The sequence below is a fragment of the Eschrichtius robustus genome, chromosome 20 (assembly GCF_028021215.1).
Source record: "Eschrichtius robustus isolate mEscRob2 chromosome 20, mEscRob2.pri, whole genome shotgun sequence".
Classification (NCBI taxonomy): Eukaryota; Metazoa; Chordata; class Mammalia; order Artiodactyla; family Eschrichtiidae; genus Eschrichtius; species Eschrichtius robustus.
Window position 1 is genome coordinate 54,422,632 of NC_090843.1, and position 23,490 is coordinate 54,446,121.

At 59.2% G+C, this 23,490-nt stretch overlaps 1 protein-coding gene across 2 annotated transcripts; it reads right to left on the reverse strand.

The window, feature by feature from the left end:
* Positions 1-481: 481 nt before the first annotated feature.
* CLUH (clustered mitochondria homolog) lies at positions 482-23,037 on the reverse strand. Of its 2 annotated transcripts, none has more exons than XM_068530673.1 (26): positions 22,839-23,037; positions 14,962-15,164; positions 13,926-14,097; positions 12,777-12,920; positions 12,453-12,577; positions 12,220-12,374; positions 12,013-12,138; positions 11,575-11,722; positions 11,308-11,400; positions 9,051-9,745; positions 7,767-7,990; positions 7,557-7,658; positions 7,337-7,437; positions 5,738-5,890; positions 5,586-5,648; positions 5,260-5,504; positions 4,954-5,038; positions 4,681-4,834; positions 4,456-4,595; positions 3,510-3,590; positions 3,305-3,430; positions 3,101-3,222; positions 2,729-2,822; positions 2,453-2,587; positions 2,298-2,371; positions 482-1,511 (listed from the first exon to the last, which is right to left on the reverse strand). In XM_068530673.1, exons 1-26 carry the CDS (start codon positions 22,936-22,938, stop codon positions 1,325-1,327), a joined length of 4,047 nt encoding a protein of 1,348 aa, XP_068386774.1. In that variant the 5' UTR covers positions 22,939-23,037; the 3' UTR covers positions 482-1,324. The 2 variants fall into 2 exon arrangements, with proteins under 2 accessions (XP_068386774.1, XP_068386773.1); XM_068530672.1 differs by having other exon boundaries at positions 7,557-7,661.
* Between the last annotated feature and the right edge of the window lie 453 nt (positions 23,038-23,490).

Genomic DNA, 23,490 nt, shown 5'->3' on the forward strand with positions numbered 1-23,490 from the left:
GGACAGCAGGTTTCAAAAACTCACTTTATTCCAATGTGAAATGAAGACTGATGGTTTAAAAACAAGAAAAAGTTCTTGATCAGCTGTGGGGATGCCTCGCTTGCTAGCTCACACCCACTCCCTTTGAAACCAGGTGTTGGGACAGACCATACCCGGCAGCGGCTCCTCGCAGAGCCAGCAGGCGGAGGCCCCAGCAGCAGGACCACTCCCTCCAGCTCGCAAGGGTGGCCGTCTCTGCCCACCTGCCAGGGCTCTGACAGCAGGCCCAGAGAAGCGGCCTGGGCAGCCGGGCCTGTGGGCCCACCACCTTCTGCAGCCCCCTCCCTTCCACTCCCAGAGCTCCTCTCTGTAGGTGCCTGTGTGTCCTAGGACCAGGTAGGGAGCTAAGCTCCACAAACAAGGGACAGTCACTCCTGTATCTGTGACGTCTCCCCCGGGATCCATGATTCAGTCCAGGTCCCCCAGCCCCCCCCACCCCACTGTGCGTTAGGCAGCTGAGGTTGTTCAACGGGGAGAAGGATACATTCAGACTATACCCCAAGGTTAACCCCAGCTGGGGTGCAGGGAGTGGGAAGGCAGCACCTCCTGCTGGGGCCCAAGGGCCGACAAGCCGGGGCTGGGCACAGGGGTGTCCGGGGAGCCACCGCTGCCCAACCCTTTCCCCACCCCGAGCACAGCCGGGCCAGGCCCGGCCCACCCGTGGTTAGTAAAGCTGCTGCGGCCCTCATCCCGCCATAAAGTGCTCCCCAACCGTCCAGCCCTGCCACAGGGCTCTGGCTCCCCATCCCAGGACACAGGAAAGCTCCCCTTTTCGGCTTCAAACCTGGACTTTCAGCCAGGTCGGGCCCGGGGGTAGTGGCAGCAAAAGCAGCAGCCATAATGTCAAACATACAAATGACCTGAGAAATCTCACCTGCACGTCACCCACCCACTCAGAACCGGCTCGGGGCTACGTACAAGTCAGGAAGGGCGGATCAGGACACTCGCAGGCACAGACACACTCGCGCACACCTGCTTGAGGATGGGGGGGCCCGAGGGGGCACCTGTCCGCCAGCTGGGAACTGATGCCCACGCGCTCCATTCACGTGTCTTCGATTAGGCCTCTGAGTCGTATACTCTCTGAACCAGTGCAAGAACATCTTTCAGAGGGTCAGGCAGGGCAGGCCACGGTCCCAGGAGGATGCTGGGGGCGGGGTGGGGTTGGAAGCGTGGAGGAAGAGGGACTTGCTGCCTCTCCTGATGTGCAGGGCACGCCCCCTTCTCCTGGAGTCTGGATCGCTGGGTAACGGGGCAGCTGGCTGACTGTCCGTCTGTGTCTCCCTTCCTACCCCTGCAAGCTCAGGGAAGGAGGGTCCTTGGCAGCTGCGGGCTGGGAGGCCGCATCCTCTGAGGCCCCTGCTGGCTCTGGCTCAGTAGCCATGGGCTCCTCTGCCTTATCCCTGTTCCCGCTGGCCTCCTGGAGCTGGTGCCGCCGCGCCACCTCGGCTTTCAGATTCTCCAAGTCTTTTTGGCTGAGTAGAAGGACGGGGCGAAGGGTGGGTATCAGAGTGGGCCTGGGCCCTCCGTCACCTCACTGGCTCTGCTTAAACTTAGAGCAAGATCAGGCTCTGTGCTCTCTGCAGTGAGACACACGTGTGGAACAAGTGCTTCCCTCCCGCAAACAGAAAGGCCCCCGAGCGCTGAAAAAGTAAGAACTGCACACACTTGACAGCCTCCAGTTAAGGCCTGGCTCCCAGCAGTCTTCACGCCCAGTTCAAACCCACTGCACCCCGGCCGCTCCTATAGCTGATTACACCCAAAAAAATAGGTGTAGGTGCAACACAGAGCAGATACGCTGTAAATGCCGTAACACTGTGCTGACCAAACCCATGCCCCACACAGGTGGGAGGGAGACGGCGCGAGGGGCTTTCGAAGACAGCACTGTTTGTAAGAGCCGCACAGGGACCCTCAGGGCCCGGCTCTAAGGCACATCCCTACACTGACAGAACAGGAGTCCAGAGAAAGAACAACGCTGCTCTTTACATACTGACACGAAACGATCGCCAAGACAGATTAAGTGCAGGAGAAAAATACCTATGTGCATGGCTCGCTACAATTTTGCGTCTTGGGGAAAAAAGGGAGAAAAGGTTACAAATCTGTGTTTGCCCAATTATGCAGAGTATTTCTGGAAGGATTCACAAGGAACTCCTTGCCACTGACTATACTTTTCAATTTTGAGCCATGTCAATGTATCATATATTTAAAAAACCAAGAAGAAAAATAAAGGCCCACTTCCAAGCGGGGGTGGGGCGCCTCACCTGAGAGGAATGAAGAGGATGCCGTTGATGACGTTCAGCTGTTCCAAGACGCTGGCCATGCTGGGGGCTGTGAACTGAGGGGCAGGGAGGCTGAGCCACTGACTGGGCGCCAGGAGGCCGGGGAGCGGCCCACCCAGCCCCGCTCGGGGACCCACCTTGAGGGGCGGGATGTTGGCGCTGGAGCCGTTGCGGTAGATCTCGTTCATAGTGCGCTGCAGGGCCACGGCCTGCTGGGTCAGGCACTTGAGGTACTCGGAGCTCTCCTTGGTCTTCTCGTGGTCCTCGCCCAGCTGCAGGGGGCGGGAAAATATCAGGGCTGCCCACAGCCCCGCCCCTTCCGCCCCGCCGCAGGGGGCGGGAAAATACCAGGGCTGCCCGCAGCCCCGCCCCTTCCGCCCCTCCTCGCCCCTCCCCGCCCCGCTGTGGCCCACCTGCGTCTTGTAGATGGTGTAGCCTTCTTTCTCGTGCTGCAGGGCTGACCTGAACTCGGCTTTGCTCTCATAGACCCGGGCGACCAGGTGGTGGCTGCAGGGAGGCACGGCGCAGGGGGAGGCGAGGGAGGGACGTGAATGGGCTGGTGGGGACGGAAGGGCGGTGTGCAGGCTATCCCAGAACCCACTCTGGGAACTTTCCAAGGGGGAAGGCAAGTCCAGAACTCAGAGAAGAGATGCAAGTTGAGAGACATTTCCTCAGGAGTCAGATGGAGGACAGAGTGCTGGATCCCGTGCCCGCCCTCAATGCAAGCACTTCCCGGGACCCCGTGGCCCGGGGCCTCCCTGTCCCCTAACCCAGCACAGCCTCACCTGAGGGCCACCTTGAGGGACTTGGGCCCGTGGTACTTGGTGCTGACGGCCAGCGCATTCTCCAGGAAGCGCAGCGATAGGTCACACTCCATCACTCCGTGCAGCACCAGCCCGATGTTGTTCTGGGGGCAGTCGGGAGGGCCCCGGTCAGCTCCCGCTCCCCTGGGCTCGAGGCTAGTCCCGCTGCCCCTCCCCAGTACTCACGTCCAGCAGGGCCATCTCAGGGTGGTCCTCCCCGAACACGAGCAGTGTGAGGTAGCGGGCGCGGTACAGCAGGCTCAGGGCCGTGGACAGCTGGCTGCTGGCGAAGCAGTACAGGGCCAGGTGCATCTGCGGGGGCAGCGGCGTCAGGCCGGGGCGGCCAGGGGTCCCACCCACCTTGCAGGCCGTGCCCCCGGTGGCTACTCACATATTCCTGGATGGTGTTGGGGTGCTCGATGCCCATCACGCGCTCGCTCATCAGCACAGCCTTCTGTTGGTTGCTGAGGGCCTAGGGAGGTGGGGGGCTGTCACCCCCGTGTGGTACCGCCCCACACCCAGTCTGCCTGGCCCACAAGCCTCCACAGCAGCTCGGCCTCTTCACCTCTGGCTGCAATTTCTATTTTTACTTTGCACAAAGGCAGCGGAAGTGTGGTCAAAATCCAGCTGCTGTGACCATGGAAGTCGACACCCCGCTCTGAGGCTGCTTCACATTTTAAAACACTTGTCTTAATCTATGCCAACACATGCATACAAATCTAAAATTGTGCTAAAAATAAAGTATTCGTAATAAGAAAAGGCAGGCACAGGCGAAAGAAAACAGAAATCCTATGGCTGGAGTGGGGAGTGGGGCACCTACAGTGCACCTGGCCTAGGAAACAGCCTCTCAAGCCCCGGGGCCAACAAGGCAGGTGAATGCCACCAGGCCCCAGGATGGTACAGGCAACGGCACAGACCCCAAGCAGCTTCCCTGGTGCTTACAGGGCTCTAGGTACTGAGTCAGAATTAACCCTTCCCTCATCCCTGTGAAGGGAGGCCCTGCCATCACTCCCACTTTGTCCACGGGCACGGCAGCTCTCCCCAGGATACAGCTCTTAAGTGGGGGAGCTGGGGGGGCAGGGGAGGCGGGCAGCCGTACAGGCAGAACAAGCACCTCCCCGGGTCTCCACCTGCTCCTCCTGGGGGGGCCCGGAGGTAAGCAGCATCCCGGGCCCCTGGGGCGACAGGGGCTCCAGTTCCACCTGCCTGGACTCCTGCTTCCTACTGCCGCAGTGGTGAGAACGCAGCCCCAGTTCCCCCATTCCCCCCTCCGCCCCCATGGTGCCAGACCAGGCCCCGGGCCCCTGCTGAAGGCCCAGAGGGTGCGTGTGGCCTACCTCGGCGTAGTCGCCCATGATGTAGTGGAGGCGGGCGAGGAGGCGCAGGCAGGCGCAGATCTCCACGTGCATGGCTCCGTACACGTTGTTAAACAGGTTCAGGGCCTCGTTGATGAGCTCGCAGCCCTCCTTCAGGAAGCCTGCAGGGCACCCCGAGGGCGGAAGGTCAGAGCCGGCCGGGGGGAAGTTGGGGCCCCAACCCCCACGGCTGCATCTGGCACGCACCCTGCTGTACTTTGGCCTGCCCGCTCTGGAAGAAGTGAAAGGCATCTGAAGCCTTCGGGTTGACGTGTTTGACCACGGGGAAGATGTTGAGCACGTCCTCCTCCGTGAACGCGGGCTTGTGGCGGCTGTCGAAGCTGTACTCCTTCAGCAGGATCTGGGGACCCAGCCCAACACCCACAGGCAGCCTCAGCCCAGGCTCAAACGGCCGGCACCGCCCCACCCAGTTCCCCCCGTGGCCCCGGGAGCCCTGCAGAACGCTCTGAGCCAGCCCACCTGAATTCCGGTTTTCAGGGAGATCTCCCGCAGCAGCGTGATCTTCTGCAGCCCGTAGGTCTCCACGGCCTGGTCCACGGTCTCACTGGGGAGGAGCGGCGGGTGGGCCCAGGCAGCCCAGCACCCCTCTGCCCCCTTCTCCACAGCTGCCTCTCCACCCGAGCCCCCTCCCAGCTCCCCTCCCCACTTCCCCAAGCAAGCGGTCCTCCACAGCTCCCTGCTTTCCCCTCCCCGTTCCACTGCCAGCAACCACGGAGGACCCGGACGCTGCCCGGGAGCCCAGCGCCCCTGCACCTGCTCACGTACCACTCGAGGCTGAAGTCAAAGTAGTTCTTGGCCTCCTGGCAGATGTTCTTCCAAAGCTCCTGGGGGGTCATGACAGCCCAGGCTGTGTTATCCGCTGCCCCTGGAGGCCGGTTTCTCCTCCTCCTGTTCCTCTTCTTGGAGACGAGCTCGTCGGCGGGCAGGTGGGCCACGGGGTTGGGGTAGGAGCTCAGGAAGCAGTTCAGGAAGTGGCTGATGGCAGCCGAGAGCCCCGAGAGCTCGACCCCCTGCAAGGGAGGTTGGACCAGTGTCACCACCCGGGCTCCCCCGACATGCCCATGACCCGGGCCGGGGAGGGAGTGCAGTACCTGTAAGTACGTCTTGAAGATGTGCTTGGCAGAGCGGGTGATGAGCTCTCCGATGCCGATCTTCTGCAAGGGTGCAGAGAGGGGAGTCTTGGTCAGGCCCCAGGCCTCCATCCCAGCCCCGCCATCTCACAGCCGCCCTGGGCACCACTCACGTAGATGTGGTCCAGCTGGTCCCGGGCCGGGCTCTGGAGTACCAGGTCCAGCACCTTGCCCAGGTAGCGCATGTTGATGCCGCGCTGACGCATCACCTCGGCCAGCGTGGCCCCGTCCATGGGCAGCACCGCGTGGTCTGCGAAGTCCTTCACCTGCGGGCTGCAGCAGGTCAGGCCCCCGATGCCCAGGGCCTCTGCCTCCTCCCGCCCTGGGTCTTCCCAAGGGAGCTCACGCTATCCTGAGGCCCTGAGGGAAGGAGGGGACTGAGACCCCAGCTCCCAATCGGGAAGAGGTAAGGAGACAAAGCAGCAGCAAGGATGTGAGATCTTGTCCCCAGCCTTCTGCACAGGCCACCATCACCCCTGTGACTGCTGGGCCCACACGGCAGGGAAGCAGGGATATGGGAGCCGCACAGGCTCTCCTGTGACTGCAGAGGAAGAAGCAGGGCCACAGCTTCACCCTGCAGCTGTGCTGCACCTCGCAGGGGCCTGGGGCAGCCAGCACGGCAGGCTCAGCTCAAAGATCGGGGGACACAGCAATCCCACCACTGGGCATATACCCTGAGAAAACCATAATTCAAAAAAAGTCATGTACCACAATGTTCACTGCAGCTCTATTTACAATTGCCAGGACATGGAAGCAACCTAAGTGTCCATCGACCGATGAATGGATAAAGAAGATGTGGCACATATATACAATGGAATATTACTCAGCCATAAAAAGAAACAAAATTGAGTTATTTGTAGTGAGGTGAATGGACCTAGAGTCTGTCATACAGAGTGAAGTAAGTCAGAAAGAGAAAAACAAATACCGTATGCTAACACATATATATGGAATCTAAAAAAAAAAAAAAAGGTACTGAAGAACCTAGGGGCAGGACAGGAATAAAGACGCAGATGTAGAGAATGGCCTTGAGGACACGGGGAGGGGGAAGGGTAAGCTGGGACGAAGTGAGAGAGTGGCGTGGACATATATACACTACCAAATGTAAAATAGCTAGCTAGTGGGAAGCAGCCACATAGCACAGAGAGATCAGCTCAGGGCTTTGTGACCACCTAGAGGGGTGGGATAGGGAGGGTGGGAGGGAGGAGATATGGGGATATATGTATACATATAGCTGACTCACTTTGTTATAAAGCAAAAACTAACACACCATTGTAAAGCAATTATACTCCAATAAAGATGTTGAAAAAAAAAAAAAAAATATCAGGGGACAGCACGGCACCTAAGCTCAGGGTTGCCTTAGTGGGAAGCAAGCACCATGTACATACACAGGGCCTATGTACAAAGCTTGTGGGGGTGAAGATGTCCCCAGCCCCTCTATCAGCCATCCCATCACACGGGGGCTCAGAGGACCAGACCCCAGCTGCCAGCCTACAAGGGAGGGCACGCAGAGCAGAACCTGATGCCTCCCTTGGCCCCTGTGTGTCAGCGGCCCCATTCTGGGGAGGAGAACTCCACCCTGCCTGCCTTGCAGGTCAGCAGGCCTAAGTCACTCCCGCAAAGGTTCCACAAGCTTCCAGAGTCGGAGATGGATGAGGCCCCAGGGCCTGTAACAGCACCCTCTGGGCAGCCCCTCGTCCCACCCCTGCCCTCACCAAGCTGGGGATCTGGCAGGAGAGCAGGAAGGCGGCGGCATCTTTTAGCAGCTGCTTCTGGTTCCGAACTTCCTCCTGGCAAGACTCCGGGAAGCGAACCCCTGGGGGAGGGAGAGCAGAGGCGTGAGCCAGGCAGAAGAGAGGCGGGTGGCCAGACAGATGGCAGCCCTCCGGTGGGCGAGCAGGCCCACCAGCACTGGGGCCCTAGAGGACCATTCACCTGGCGAGAAGATGTCGGGGTTGAAGCGGACGTCGAAGGCCGTGCTGCTGATGGAGCCCACAGCCTTGCATGCGTTGCGGATCACCTCCCGGCTGCGAGGGTCTGCTGTGGAGACACGGCCCATTAGGAGGTAGCCCCACTCCAGCTCCGGTGGGGCAGCAGCCGAGCCTCCCCTGGCCTGGGCTCCCCTGGCAGCCACGGCAGCCCCACCTGTCCCGTCGTCCGAGGCGATGGTCTCTGCCAGCTCCTTCACCTTGGCCAGGCCACTAGCACTGCTGCCCTCCTCCTCGCTTCCCACCTCGGGTGCTGGAGGGTCTTTAGGCTTGGACTCCGAGGGTGGGGGGTCGCCGTTTTCCAGTGACGGGGGGATCTCCATCTTGCTGGCCTTCTGCTGCATCAGCTGTAGGGCTGCCAACTTCATGAAGAGGAGGTACCTAGAGCACAGAGGATGGGGCAGAGCAGGGAATGGAGGAGGGGTATGTAGAAGCGTGACTGCTCTGGTAGCTTCCTGCTGGCTTCGGGGGACCTGAGCCAGGCCCCAGCTCCTGCCCTGCTGGGGTTGACGGATGTTGGGGCTGGCCACCCTGCCGGCCTGGGGACACATCCCATCCAGTGTGCAAGCGTCCACACACGTGTGCGTGTGCCAGCCCAGCAATACTACCAGGGGGCGGCAGCAGGTCACAGCAAAAATGGGGATCTTCCCAGACAGGAAGAGGACAGCTGGTGTTGGGGGGGGCTCACACGCAGGCCAGGGCTCTCGAGAGCGCCAGGAACACCCCTGGCATTCTGACAGGGAGATTATTCTGGGGCATTTGACGGGCTGACCCCTAAGCACAAAACGCCAGCAGCAGGGACCCCAACCCCGCCCCTCCTCCAGGGCCCTGGCACTGGGAGGTTCAAAAACACCCAAGCAGGGCTTCGCTGGTGGCGCAGTGGTTGAGAATCTGCCTGCTAATGCAGGGGACGCGGGTTTGAGCCCTGGTCTGGGAAGATCCCACATGCCGCGGAGCAACTAGGCCCATGAGCCACAACTATGGAGCCTGCGCATCTGGAGCCTGTGCTCCGCAACAAGAGGCCACGATAGTGAGAGGCCCGCGCACCGCGATGAAGAGTGGCCCACGCTTGCCGCAACTAGAGAAAGCCCTCGCACAGAAACAAAGACCCAACACGGTCGAAAATAAATAAATAAATAAAATTTAAAAACAAACAAACAAAAAAAACACCCAAGCAGATTTCCATGTGCTCCTTGAGGGAACAGCCCCGCTTCAGTTAGTTGAAAGCCACTGGTCTAGCCACTTGCTAGTTTCTGATCCACATAAAGCTCTTGGATGTTCGTGTTGGGGAGCATGACGCCACGGTGGGTGGCGCTGGGGATGGGGCTGGGATGACCAGGGCCAGAGCTAGCTCCTCTTCACTTTCCAAAGCCTCCCCCGTCAAGGATCAGGCCCCAGGACCACCCACCGGAGGATGCAGGCGCTTGCCCTGGCTCCCCACCTGTGCTCCACGAAGGCGTCCACCAGCTCCTGGCGCAGGCAGCAGAGCTTGTGGCGGTGGGCGCGGGGGAAACCGGCGCGGGTGCACTCCTCAGGCAGCACCTCGCCGGGCACAGGCAGGAAGTTGAGGTCGGGGGGGAAGGTGCGCAGCAGGTCAAGGATGTAGTGGCGACCGTCGTTGCCGATGATGCCCTTGCACTCCACGGAGGAGCAGAGCTCCACCTCTTCATCCCGGTCGTTGAGCACCCGGTGCCTCAGGATCTTGAGGGGCCGGCTCGTGCGTTCCAGCAGCTCCAGGTAACGTGGGTGCGACACCACCGTCTTGCCAAAGTCAATGGAGCCGTAGACGACACTCTGCTCCTGGTCCCGCTCCAGGATGCCGGGGATGATGGACTGGGCCGTGACACGGTAGCCGCGGTAATCCACCACCACCGTGCCCAGCGTGTACAGCCCCTCCACATCCACGGCATTGTATGTGCGCACGCCGTTCAGGTCGTTGGTGGGCGCCACGTAGGCCGCCACGTCCCCACCGAAGTCCTTGTAGTGGTCGCGGACATCAAAGCCCAAGCTGAAGAAGATGTTGTTCCAGATGAACATCTGCATCTTGGTATCCTCGCTGGGGTTGATGGCCATCACGTTGCCATCGATGACTGCCATGGCGCCCCGCGTGGCTGCCGCCGTGAAGTCGCTGTGTACCTGGGGGCCCGAGGTTGGAGGGTGAGAGAGCCGCGGGGTTCATCCCGCCTGGCCAAGCTCGCCCAGGGCTGGTGGAGGTAAGCAGGACAAAGTTTCCTCACATTTGGAAAAGGGCAAAAACCCCAGTTTTGGGCTTCCCTGGTGGCGCAGTGGTTAAGAATTTGTCTGCCAATGCAGGGGACACGGGTTCAAGCCCTGGTCTGGGAAGATCCCACATGCTGCGGAGCAACTAAGCCCACGAGCCACAACTACTGAGCCTGCACTCTAGAGCCCGCGAGCCACAACTACTGAGCCCGTGCGCCACAACTACTGAAGCCCGCGTGTCTAGAGCCCATGCTCTGCAACAAGAGAAGCCACAGCAATGAGAAGCCTGTGCACCGCAACGAAGAGTAGCCCCCGCTCACCACAACCAGAGAAAAGCCCGTGCACAGCAACGAAGACCCAACGCAGCCACAAATAAAATAAAATAAAATTAATAAATTTATTAAAAAAAAAAAGAAACCCCAGTTTTGAAAAAATGTAACACTTATACTGCGAGAGAGAGCAGAGCTTAGTGATTAAAAGGGAGAGTGAGGATTGGGGTGGGTCTGGGAATCACCAAATACGTGCCAGGTGATCTTGGCTGGATCACCTCTCAGACCTGTTTTCTCATCTATAAAACTGTGACATAAAAGTATCAGCCTTTACAAGGTGTCTGGAAGATTACAGGAGGTAATGCCTACACAGCACCTGGCACAGCCCCTGGCAAAGTGAGCACCCTGGACTTTAGATCTTATTTTTACCATTATCATCTCTAGTAAGATTATGGGAGATTTCAAATAAACTTCTTTCAAAAGCACCGCTTTTGGGCTTCCCTGGTGGCGCAGTGGTTGAGAATCTGCCTGCTAATGCAGGGGACACGGGTTCGAGCCCTGGTCTGGGAAGATCCCACATGCCGCGGAGCAACTGGGCCCGTGAGCCACAACTGCTGAGCCTGCGCGTCTGAAGCCTGTGTCCCGCAACGGGAGGGGCCGCGATAGTGAGAGGCCCGCGCACCGCGATGAAGAGTGGCCCCCGCACCACGATGAAGAGTGGCCCCCGCTTGCTGCAACTAGAGAAAGCCCTCGCACGAAACGAAGACCCAACACAGCTAAATAAATAAATAAATAAATAAAGTAGCTATTAAAAAAAAAATTAGAGGGCAGTATAGTATTAAAAAAAAAAAAAAAAAAAAGCACTGCTTTTTCCTCATCTGTCTCAGGAAAAACACTAAGGATATCACAGTAGGGCACGTGTGTCCAGCTGAGGGCTCCACGTGGGTGTGCTGGGAGGGAAGCTGTCATGGACCTTGCCACTCAGCCCGTCCTGGAGGCGTGTCCCCACCGGTTCCGGCCCACAGACGCTAAATCTCAGAGAGGCCGGAAGAAGGAGTTGGGGTCGTCTACCAGGAGGCGGAAGGCTGGCAGGACACCCTGGAAGGTCCCTGAAGGCCCACCCCGGCTTCCCTCTTGTTCACAGAAAACGAGCAGGTAGGTGGCAGGCGGGCCTGCAGCCACTGGTCAGGCCTGCGGGGCTACGGGCACCTTGAATATGGCTCTTTCTCGCAGCAGCCGCTCAGGCAGGTTCTTCCGAGCCAGCTCCCGCGTTGTCTGCAGCTCCTCATTCCAGTCCCGGGTCTACAGCAGGACAGGGAGGGAGACACCAGCTCAACCTGAGCCCCCAGCACCTGCTCAGGGCAGTCCCGTCCCCCGCCTCCCCGCAGACAGCCCCCCAAGCACCCAGAACCCGGCCTGGCGCCCACCAGGGGAAGGGAGGGAAGAGCCAAGGGTGGGCTGCCAGGCTGCAGGCACCTGTCCTGGAATATGCTCCTCGTAGCCCAGCCGGGAGGTGTAGGCGTCCTCCGCGCGCACGCAGTCCATGGCGTGCTCCGCCTGGGGCGCTGTCCAGCTGTACACCTGGAATGGGGTGGCGATCCTCTCGAACGGGTGGCGCTGGACCCTGTGGCGGGCAGAGGGGAGATGGGGCAGCCCGCTGAGCCCAGAGCCCTGCCCTGGGCCCCTTCTCCAAGGTCCCACTGGCTCTGCCATCTCCCCACCAAGGCTCTGTCCCTGGAGAGTCCGACGGAAGCAAACGGCCGCCTGTCCTAGAGCTGCTAGGCTGACTGCTGCCTAGAAGGAAGCTCTGGGGTGCTGGGGGCACAGCTTAGGGCAGAAGTGCTAGAGTTCAGGCTGTATGGTTCACCCACCCCGTGGGACGTGAGATGAGGGACAGATGGGCCCAGGTGCTACCTTTTCTTCTGCAGGGCGGCAAAGTTTTTTTTGAAGGTTGGGCTGATCTGGTTGAGCAGCTCCACCAGGGAATGGCTGAGGAAGCGGGGGCTGGCAGGCTTGGGGTTGAAGTGGTATGCTGTGGACCTGCAGGGAGAGGGTGGTCACTGTGCAGGGCGTCCCAAGCGGCTGCCCATGGACTCCGAATGGGCTCGCACAGGGACTTACTGGTTCAGGTAAAATCCCCGAGTGGATGCTGTGATGCTGACTTGTCGGTCCTCGGCTGTGATCACAAACAGGTACATGAGGTCCCCGTGCATCTTGCGATTCCCAGGGGGTGGGTTCCAGCCGCTCATGGTGAGCACTTTCAGGCACTGCAGGGGCTGCAGGAATGGCCAAGCTTGAGTGGGCCAGGCTTCCTGGTGTGGCGATCCCCTGCCCCAAAAGAGACCTGCTCCCACCTTCCAATCACGGTTCTGGGGCTGCAGAGGACACAACGGCCGCTCCCGGCTCCCTGGAAGGATGTACTCAGGCGGTGTACAGTCGATGGGGTCCATCTCCAAGCCCTTCTTCCGCTTCCCGCTGTCTGAGGGACCCGAGGCTGGTGGTCAGCCCAGGGCCACCCAGGGGCCAACTCCCTCCCCAGCTCAAGTGGCCCTGGTCTGGGTGCCTCCAGCCCCGCTTCCCTCCAGGTGGGAAGGCCGGGCCCTTGGCCCCTTCACCAGCCCCTGGCCAACTTGCTCCCGGCCCCTCTGCCCAACCGTCAGCCCCAATGCCTCCCGCACCTCCCAGGTCGCCATCAGTAAAGACACTCAGGAAGGACAAGGAGTTGCAGTCAACCCCGTTGAAGGCATCGGATGGGTCCAGGCTCTTGAGCAGGTCTCGAACGTGGCGCACGTGGATGCGGGCCTCTCGCACCGTGTATGGCTCTGTCGGGAGGGGGATGGGCAGGGCGTTACCAGGGCAACAACCCACCCATCAGAGAAAAGTTGGCCATGGCACTACCAGGGGTGGTCTTGATTTTCAATTTTAGGCTTTCACTTACAAATTCCCTTATGAACACATAAGCTGGAATTCTGCTTTCAACACATACACCTGCCTGCTGGTGGGCAGGGATCCTTGTTTGCAACGAACCTTATGCGAAAGGGCACAAGAAATGCCTCTGGAAGTGCACACAGAAGCCCCCTGCTCTCTGCCCACGAGTGTCTCGGGTGGGCAGCCCGGCACAGCTGCTAGGTCCCCATGGGCTCAGTCCAGTTCTCCCAGGGCAGCCCTGGCCGGCGGTGGCCTGAGGACTTACAGGACCTCAAACTGCAACACTGCTCCCCAACTCATGTTTCATGAAATTTCAATGAGGGCTCTTCTGGGGAAGGACAGAGGTTTCGTCATTAGGTAAGTCTGGGCACAGCTGGGTTACATTTTTCCCACATTTGCTCCTTGGCTGACATGCCTAGAACCGCGGTGCCACCTTTCCCCAGGTAACCTAAGTTCACGGGATGTTTTATTTATTTATTTTTTTGCAAACAAACCAGACTCACCATGCCAGCTGACTGCTCCACACTGGGCCTGACTTCCCTGCTCAAGAGCCGTGAAACCTTAGTTTCCTTAAGAGACTGAACTTTTATCTCTATAAAATTTGAACGGGCTGATTTCAAGCACCTGCCTGGTACTGTTTGTTTTTTTTTAAAATCACGACTCTGATATTCAACCCATGAAGTTGGAGGGTGTGCTTGTGATGGCCTGAGAAGCAGACCTGTGCTCCTGTCCTGTCTTCTCCTGCCTCCACAAGTTCAATACCGCCCTGAGCCTCCACACGCTCATCTGTGACACAGTGATACCCAGATACCAGAGGGAGGGGTGGGGTGGGGGTGAGTGCCGCCTGGCCCCGCCTCCTCATGCCCCCCCTTGGCGGGCCGCACAACTTCCGGACAAACCTTCCACCACGCGTAGCACCGAGCCCTCCTGCAGCCCCTCCACACTGCGCAGCTCTGAGAAGTGGTCCAGCATGTTGCCGTCCAGGTGCAGTGAGAAGCAGGTGCGGTGACATGTGTCTTCACGGTCCATGAGCACCTGGTGGATCTCCTGTACCATCTCCTGGGGGGACACCTGCCAGGGAGAAGGCCCCGACCAACCTGGTGAAAACATACAGCTTCCCCAGCCCAAAGTACCTGGGTCCCTAAAGTCAATGCTCCAAATACTGTTACCCCCTTTTTGGCTTTTATTTTAAATTCCAGGCCCTGCCCATACATACCATGCCCACTTGCACGTGTGTGTGTGTGTGTGTGTGTGTGTGTGTGTGTGTGTGTGTGTGTGTGTGTGCAGGGTATATGCACATGTGCAGGACAGAGCCTTGCCCTGTTACCCGCAGGCTTAAACTATTCCTGCAGACCAAGAGCAGGCCCTGAGTAGAGCAGCAGGAGGTGTAAAAACAAGGAAAAGAAAATAGCAATCTTGCCTCCTCCCTTGCCCAGTGCCAAGGTCCCCAGGGCAAATGGCTTCCCCCTTCAGGAAGGTGTGCTCTGGGGCTGAAGCCTGCGGCTCCAGAAGACACAAGAAGGCCTCACCTGGTTCCCCAGTGAGTAACAGTTTACAAGACCTCTGGGTTGGCTCTGCTCTTGAAGACCACCCACTACCACTCTCCTCTCAGACAGACGGTAAAACTCCAGCCAGAGAATTGACCTACCTAAGGGTGGGGAGCCCTGGGACCCCAACACTACCCAGCCACTACCATACCGATCCCCAAACAGGGCTGGCAGTCCCAGCTGGGATCTGTCCCCTTGCAATGAGGCAACGGCCTGAACCTGGACTCCCATGTCCACCACGTTAGCTGAGTGACCTTGGAAGGCACAGGACCCTCGGTTTCCTGCCTCAACATGGGGCCAGACCGGGCAAAGGCAAAGCTTAGCTTTGCATCCTCATCCTCCCCAACAGGCTCAGGCCCTGGCCCCCAGTACCCCTCTATCGTCTCACCTGGAGGGAGAAGGGCTCGATCCCAGGAGCCAGGATCTTCACAGAAAAGCCCGTGTCCTGAATGACAATGACTTCCTGTCCAGTGGTCTCCTCCCCCGGCTCAGCCTCATCCAGCCCATTTTCCCGGGGCGGTTCGGCAGCCCCCTCTTCCTTTTTCAGGCTCTCCGGGCAGTCCCCATTCAACAGCATGACTGATGGCAGCTCTGCGGGGGACAAGAAAGGAGCTGAGTCAGATGGGCCTCGCTGGTGAGGTCTGCCTCACCCACCAGGGTGGACACAGCCCTAAAGAATGGCATCTGCCTGTCCTCCCAAGACTCGGCCCTGCACCAGACTCCGGTCCCACCGCACCCCAGGGCACACCTGCAGGCTACTGCCTGCTCGCTCACCTCCACACCCCGGGCCCTCGCTTCCTATCTGCTCCTCAGGCCCCCAGTCTGGCGGCCGTGTGAATAGGCCACCCAGACCACTCTCCCCAGAGTCACCAATGCCACCCTAAGGGCCAAACCTGAGGGTCTGCTCTGGCCTTACGCAACTAGCTGCTTGGCTCCCCTTCCCGCCACCGCTCACTTCCTCCTCTTCCCTGATGGACACTAATGCTCTTATTCTTCCCTCTCCAGCTTGACCTTCTCCTGGCAGTCCAGCTGTGGGTGTCCTGGGCCCCAGCCTCTCCTCATTCCCATCTCACCCTTGCCCGTGACTGCAAATGCCCTCCCGTCTCCCAGCTCACGTGACCAATCCAGGCCTCGCTCCAGTTTTTCAACATGTGGCCATCCCTTAGGCCTCACCAGACTCATCTTGTCAGCATGGAATTTATCTTCCTTCACAAACCAGCCCCTGCTCTGCGAATGCCCGCCCCCCGTCCCTATCTAGTCACCCAACCTAATCTCCAAACTGGTCACAGGACTGCTGCAGGCCATTTCCCCTATTTCAAGAATACCACTTGCTGTACACCTGAAATTAACATAACATTGTAAATCAACTGTACTTCAATTAAAAAAAAATTAGAACATGCACTACAGTCCTAATTATGTGTGTATATGTACATTTATATCTATTCCAGTAGAAAGACTAAAAGACTCAGAATTCAGTGGCTTTCCTTAAATAACAGGATTAAGAGTGATATAATCCTTTCCTTATAAAGTCTGTACTTTCCAGGTGTTTACAACAAGCTTGTATTATTGTATGACACAATTGTTAAACTAGTGTTTATTTTAGGGTATGATTTAGAAAAAAATGTATCAGGAGCTTTTTGAGAAAACTAGGGCATTGAAGCTGTAGGGAGCAAATTCTTTTATCAACTTTTGTGAACTGTTCACGTTTTATATCCAAAGTCTACAAGTAATTTTCATTTTCATGGTGTGACCATATCCTTAGCTGAGTAGCTAAATGTGATCCAAAGACAACACTTATGCTTCTACAAATGAGATTCTGGTAAATATAGATAACTCCTTTTTTAAATAAAGTGCTTTTTAAGTTGTTATTAAAGGTGACCATAGTAAAAAAGATAAAATGTTTCAATTAATGGTAAATCTGCATAATTAATGGTTAATAGGAATAAGTGAAAATCCATAGAATCAAATAAATATAGCCCTTTTTCCTCTTCTAGTACTCTCCACTGCTCTACTGCTCACAGGAACCGAACATCTTAGGCCGAAAGTCCATCTCAGCTCCTGCCAGTTCTCCCCATCGAGGTGCAGCTACACCAAACTACTCAGAAGCCTGAGAACAAGCCACACACTTTCCCTCCTACCTGTGCTTTTGTTTATGCTGCCCCCCATATACCATTCCATCGGGCAGACTCCTACTCATCCGTCAAGGCCTAGGTGAAATAAACTCTCTTCTCTGAAGCCTGACCAATGACCCCTGGCAGCAGTGTCGTGCTGCACTCGGGGGGTTGTTCACACCAGTAGCTCTATCTTCCTCCTCCTGTCTTGCCCGCACTCAACAGAAAGGCACTGAATTAATTACTGTAAAAGCCCCGCACTTGTGACCAGCAACCGACTCACATGTTGTGGGGAGAAGGAGCAGGTGACAAAACCTTCCATTTCTCCCCAGGCACTAAGGGAAACAGAGGAGAGCCCTTCCCGCCCTGCCCCCGGTGGGGGAGAAGAGGGTGTCCTCGCAGAAACCCTCCAGCAAAACACAGGCCCGCCTGGAGCCCAACTGGCCCACGGGGCCTTCCGGCCCAGGGTCTGCCTGGCAGCCAGACTGGCTCCTTGCTTATCTGGGAGCTCCAGACAGGTCAGCTCACCCAGCTCTGCTCTGGACCCCAACCCCTCTAGACTCCACCTCCTCTTCCCTACCCAGCTTGAGGAGTGGGGATGGGGTGCACCTCCCCAGAGCCGTGTGGGCTCTACCCAGACCTACTAGAAACATGGAGCAGGGGCCTCGGGAAATGTATAGAAGTCCAGATAAGCCTGACACGTAAGGGCACACGGGGGGGACCGGGAACGGGACGTGGAGAGAAGCCAGTCCCTCTTCCCACGTCCCCTCAACTTAGTGATAAACAGAACCGCCAGGAGCTCAGATACAGTCCCCTCCTCCTTCCCCCAAATAAGGACGTCTGAGGCCCAGAAGTTCAGTGCCTTGCCCAAGGTCAAGAGTCAAGAGCTGACCCTGGATTCCACCCTGGAGCGCCCCCCTACCACATGGCTGCGCTGCCCTCAGTCCTGGCCCACGGCGGGCCTTCAGTAACTGTCGCCACCCCCGTCCCCAGCACACTGCTCCAAACCTGAAGGTAAACTCCCAACAACCGCAAGGACGCACAAGGACCTCTCCTTCAAGTGAGCTCACAGCCCTAGGCGGGGCGACCCCAAGCCCCTGGAAACTGAGCGGCCGACCCCAAAGCGAGAAGCTGGCTGACTCTGCGACACAGCAGACAGGGACAGGAGGGACAGGAGGGACAGGAGGGCGGGAGAAGGGTGGTGGTTGGTCAGTTTTCAAAATGCAGCAAGAGGGATGACAGCTATGAGGCGGCCCTCCCCCAGCCGAGGCCTTGAGAAAGGCTCTGCGGGCTGACCAGCCCTCAGGATGAGGGGGCCCCGGCCCAATACAGAACAGCAGCTTTGAGGTCTCTGAGACCCCAAAAGTGGGAAACCAGAGACCTGGACCCAGACAGGTGGCCTGTGCTCCCTGAGTCTGGGCCAGGAGGACAGAGAGGAGGGCAAGGGTGGCCACAGCTCCCACTCCCCGTCCCTGGCTCAGGGAGCCCGCCCAGAAGGCACCTCTGCTCCAGGTTCCCGCCCCAGGGGGCACCCAATCTCCTATCAGATTTCAAAGGAATGTGGCTGGTTCCCAGGGGCCTCCACTCCCCTGAGAACAGCCCGCCCTGCCCCTCCTCTTTCCTGCCAAGCACCCTGAAGGTCTCCCTACAGCGGGATCAAGGCCCAGTGACCTCCCCGCCAGAGGCCAGCCACTTGGCTCCCTGTCCCCACAGCCCACCTGGTGTGCTCGGCGGCTGCCCTCTCCCGCGTCCTGGAGTCACAGGACCTCCATGGCAGCGAGGCAGCCAGCTCTCCAGCTCAGGCCCGGCACTGCCTGTGTGCCTCCTTCCGGTCTCTGCCTCTACCCTTGCCGCCATGCAGCTGGCCGGCCCAGGGCTGGAGATCCGGCTGGCTTCGGGTTGCAGTGGGGCCAGGCCTGCTGGGGCGGCCCTGGGAAGGGCACACTCCCCCTGCCTCGCATCCTGCTCAAGGTCGGCCAGAAGGACGGCCGTGGGCCAGGAGGCCCTGGTGGCTCCAGGACCCCAGGTGGAGCTGCCGTCAGTGCTCAGGCCCACCCCCCTGTATCCCCCCAAAAGGGGGTCACTGCTGGTGAAGCAGTCAGCGGGGCAGGAGAACCCAGCGTCTGGGGTACCTGGGCCCCTCAGGATCGAGGGCCCTGGGGACTGGCTGGCAGGGGTAGAGCCCAGCAAGGGGGTCCTCTCCTCGGCCTCAACCCCAGTGGGGGTGGGCAGGACCGCTTCAGCCGGCTGCCAGCAACAGTTGGCACAGACTCGGGCCCAGGCCATGAGGTGGCCGCCCCCCTGTCCACCGGCTGCACTGAGCACCCTGCCCACCTCCTGCGGCAAGTGGCTGGCTGGGGCCTCTGGCTCATGCTGCCCCCTGCAGGTGACCTGGCAGTTCTCCCCTTCCTGAGAGTCACTAGCTCTGGTGGGAACCCTAACCCCAGACGCCCAGAGGACAACTGCACCCGTGCCCCAGGCCTCCAGCTCCACCAAGAAGCTGGCAGGCTCCGACTTCCCTCCCTAGCAGCCCCTGCGCTGCCAGGAGAAAACCAAGTCTCTCCCCAGGGGAAAACAGAGCTGGCAGCAAGAGACCAAAGGCCGAGCGGCTGTGGACAAGGAACATGCCCAGCCTTGCCAAGGCGCCTTCCCGGGGCCTCTGACTTGTTGCCAGGGCCCAGGCGGGACTGTTCCGGCATCCATACTAACCAGGGTGGGGGCGGGTAGCCAGGCTCCCTTCAGGCCCCCTCCCCGCCCATCTAGTCCCTTCCAGGCAGCCCTGAAGGGCTGGCACCCAGCAGGCCCTCGGCTCCCCGCACCCTCCACCAAGGGTTCTGGCTTGCGCACACTCAGCGGATGGCACAAAGGGCCAGGCCCCGGCAGAGCCCCTCTTCTTCCGCCGCCCTCCCCAGACACACCCCAGCCCTGTGGAGAAGCGGTGGGGGTGGGGGGAGCAGAGCAGCCTGGCAGTGACCCCTGCGTAGCTGCTACAACCACCTCCACCCTGGTCACCACAGAGCCCACGTTCACTCTAGGCCCAGCCCGTAGCAGGTCCCTCCATCAGCTCGACCAGCCCATCTCACTTGAGGAAACTGAGGCTCCAGAAGCTTAGTAACCAAGATGCCCAAGCTCGCAGAGGCAACAGGCAGCCAAGCCAGGTCAAGAAAAAAACCAGGTTTGTCAGACACCCAAGCCCAGGCCTGAGCGCCAGCCCCCAGGCTGCAGCGCCCACCAGGTAAACAGTACCCCCTTCCTCTACACCCCTGCTTCCTTACCGCAGGGGGCACCCCTGAGGATCTGGGCTTTAGGGAAGGAGAAAGGTGATCCTCTGCAGAATGGGAAGGGGTTGCCCAAACAGCATGGCATACACCTCCCGCCCCCAAGTCTTCACTGGCCAGACCAGAATGAAGAGATAAAGCACAGGGGCTTCCCTGGTGGCGCAGTGGTTGAGAGTCTGCCTGCCAATGCAGGGGACACGGGTTCGAGCCCTGGTCTGGGAAGATCCCACATGCCGCGGAGCAGCTGGGCCCGTGAGCCACAACTACTGAGCCTGAGCGTCTGGAGCCTGTGCTCCGCAACAAGAGAGGCCGCGATAGTGAGAGGCCCGCGCACCGCGATGAAGAGTGGCTCCCGTGGCTCCCACTCGCCGCAACTGGAGAAAGCCCTCACACAGAAACGAAGACCCAACACAGCCAAAAATAAACATAACAAATAAATAATAAATTAAAAAAATTAAAAAAAAAAAAAAAAAAAAAGAGATAAAGCACAGCCCTGGCCTGGCCTGGGAGAACGCGGACCCAATGGGCAGCTGAAAGGAGTTAGAAAAGAAACGTAAGCCATCCCAGGTGGCCCCTGTGTGCGTTTCCCAGCCTGGCATGGCCTCACTCAGTAGACTGTGCCAGGGCCAGGCCCCGCCCTAGCCAAAACCTCGGCAGGGTGAGTCTCCTGCAGCAAGTTAGGCCTCAGAAGGCATATCACCCTATCCCAGGAATCTGGGGCTTCAAGGGAAAGGGGTGGGGACAGGCAGCCTAAGGAAGATCCCAAGGAGGTAGGCATCTGTTGGCCTCCTTCCCATCTCCACCCAGGCCAGAAGCAGGTCTGCAGGGTCTGGGGAGAGTCCAGTGTTCCCGGAGCTGCTCTGCTCAGACCTACCCAAAAGAAGAGCTCTAGGGTCCTGTCCAGGAGCTCCCCTAAGCCCCCAAGCTCCTCTCCTGTCTGCCAGCCCCCTTCCCCTCTGCTCTGGGCCTCAACTCCAAGGAGCCCTCCCCTAGGCAGAAGGAACTCGACACACCGCCATGAACTTGAAAAACCTGCTGTTCTCTTAACCGCTAAAAGTAGCTTTATTCCCTACAAGGCAACTGACCCTTGGTCCCCCCACAAAAGGCCGTGATCACCTCCTCAAGGGGACTAGAGACTCTTCCAGAGCTGGGTTCTGAGGTCAGAAGCCTGGGTGAGGGCCTGTTGGGGGTCTCCATTAAGGCCTCCTCCTTTGAATAGATTCAGACTGGCTATAATTCAAGTCCTAGCTCTATACAAGCTTCCCAGAGGCTTAGGGAGCCGACGTTCCACCTGCTAGTATGCTTCCAGGTTCCCCAAAATGAACAGCTGTACCCTCCCCTGACCCAGGTTACCCCAGAGACCCTCTCAGAGAAATTCTCCAACACTCTCCCCTCTCCTCAGTCCCTACGTTCTCAGCATATGATCCCAGCCAACACGCCTCTCCCAGCTTCCTGCGGGACAGGCCAGGGCAGCCTTGGCAATCTGGCTGTGAGCTGGAAATCCAAATGCTGAATTGCTGTGTGACCTTGGGCAAGTCGCTTCATCTCTTCAGGTCTCTTTGCTGAAGGGGAAATCAGCCTCCTCTTATCTAGCCTGCTCCACTGATTCAGAGCCTCATCAGGGTGAAGCCTGACAGGTTGGAGTCATCAGCATTTGTCATTCTGCCCAAACCTTGGCCTTCTCTAGGCAATCAGCAAAGCTGCCACAGTACCTATCCCCCACCATCAGCTAACCTGGCTGTGATCAGTTACAGGGTCAGAGAGCCCACCTAACCCTGTTCCCGTCCTGACTCACCCAAGCTGGGAAGGGAGATGAAGATGACAAGTCCCTTTTGACGAGAGTTATGGGGAGTGGGAGGCATGGGTAGTTCTGCACTCCCACTGTCACCCAGGGCAGAGAGGGACACAGCCCAGCCCTGGGGCTCTGAGAAAGATTTGGAGATGACAACCCAAGGGCTGGGAAGGGGCTTCCAACCTCAAGGTTGTAGTCAAAGATGCGATGGAAGGAACGGAGCAAACAGAGGAGGCCCAGGGAAGAGGCAGGCCCCACCTGAGAAAAACTGCAGCCACTCCCAAAGCCAATGCCACACAGCCCCACGGGGGAGAGCTGGGAGCTTGACTCCATGCTGATGACCTTTGCCTTAAAAACAGCAACTCTGGGCTGACCCACTTTTCGCAATAAGGCGGGTTAATGATCAAGTTCTGGCACAAACACCACCTCCTGCCAAGGAGTTTGGCTTTGCCCCCATACACAGGCAGACCCCCAGGTCTGCCAGCCAGGCCGACATCTAATAGGACGGAGATCAGACCCTGCAGACCTGGGGTTAAAGCCTTGCCTCTGGGAACGAACCACAGAAACCCCCTCACGAAACACATACCCCAACTTGCGCTCTTCCCACAGACCAAGCCTGAGAAGTCCCAAGCTGAGTCTAACTCGCAAGGCTGCAGCCCTATGCACAGGGAATGCTTGGGATTCTGACGCGAAGGGGGTGCTTGACGGAACAAGTGTCAAGTGACCCGAGTCCGGAGAGTTCCCCATGCCCGGGGGCGTAGGGGGTGGGGCCGCCGCGTCCGTCCGTCTGCTGAGCCGGCACACCCCGAAACTGCATGCGCGTGCACGTCTCCCCGCGATCTGGCACGCGTGTGTTAGCCACCGCTGCCCGCCCCGGGACCCCACGTGTGAAGCCCGGGCCGCAGGCGGGGGCGACAGTGAAGGTGACCTTCAGGGCGGGGGCACCCGGTGGAGGGCTCGGCGAGATGCAACCCAGCCAGGCGCGGAGGGAAGGCGGCGGTCCCCGCGCAACCCCGAACCCCCGCGCCCACTCGGCCCGATTCAGCCTCCCGCCCTGCTGCCCCCTGACCCCGGCCCCGCTCACCCGCCGCGCCCGGCCGCCCCTTGCCACCGGCCTGCGAGCTGGGCTCCCGGGCGCTGTCCGCCGGGGCGGCCGCCGGCAACTCGTCCGTTTTGATGACCATGGCGGCGGGAGCGGGCGTCCGCCTTGGCTGTCCGCGCCGCCCGCCGCGCCACTAACCCAAGTGCCCTGCGCGCCTCTGCAGCTGCGGGAAGGACGGAGTCACCGGCCCACGTGGTGCGCGCTATGGCCTTTGACCCCACCGCCGCTCCCTTGCCCCGCCCCCGCGCCCGGCCCGGCCCACGAAGGCCCGCGAGGGACAAAATACGCCACGCCTCGTTCGCTGTGTACCAACGCGGTGACTTTCTCGAACGCCTTAAAGGGAACGTACCCTGGCTCTGGCGAGAGAACGGCTTCGGGCCCCCTCGAGGGGCGGGGCTACGGAGAGAAGTCCTTGCGGTTCGCTGCCCGTCGGGCGGGCACCTTGACCTTGGGTGGAGACTCGTCTGGACTACTGTTGCTTACAGTCCCCTCCCCCAATGGCTTCCTATTGCAGACCTGCCAAATGACCACACGGTGTCTAATCTGCGGTGTTAATATGACCCTCAGCGCCCTGCTCACCGAGTTTGCCGTCCCCGAAATGGTGGAGCGGGGGTGCGTCTGGCTTCTTGAGGAG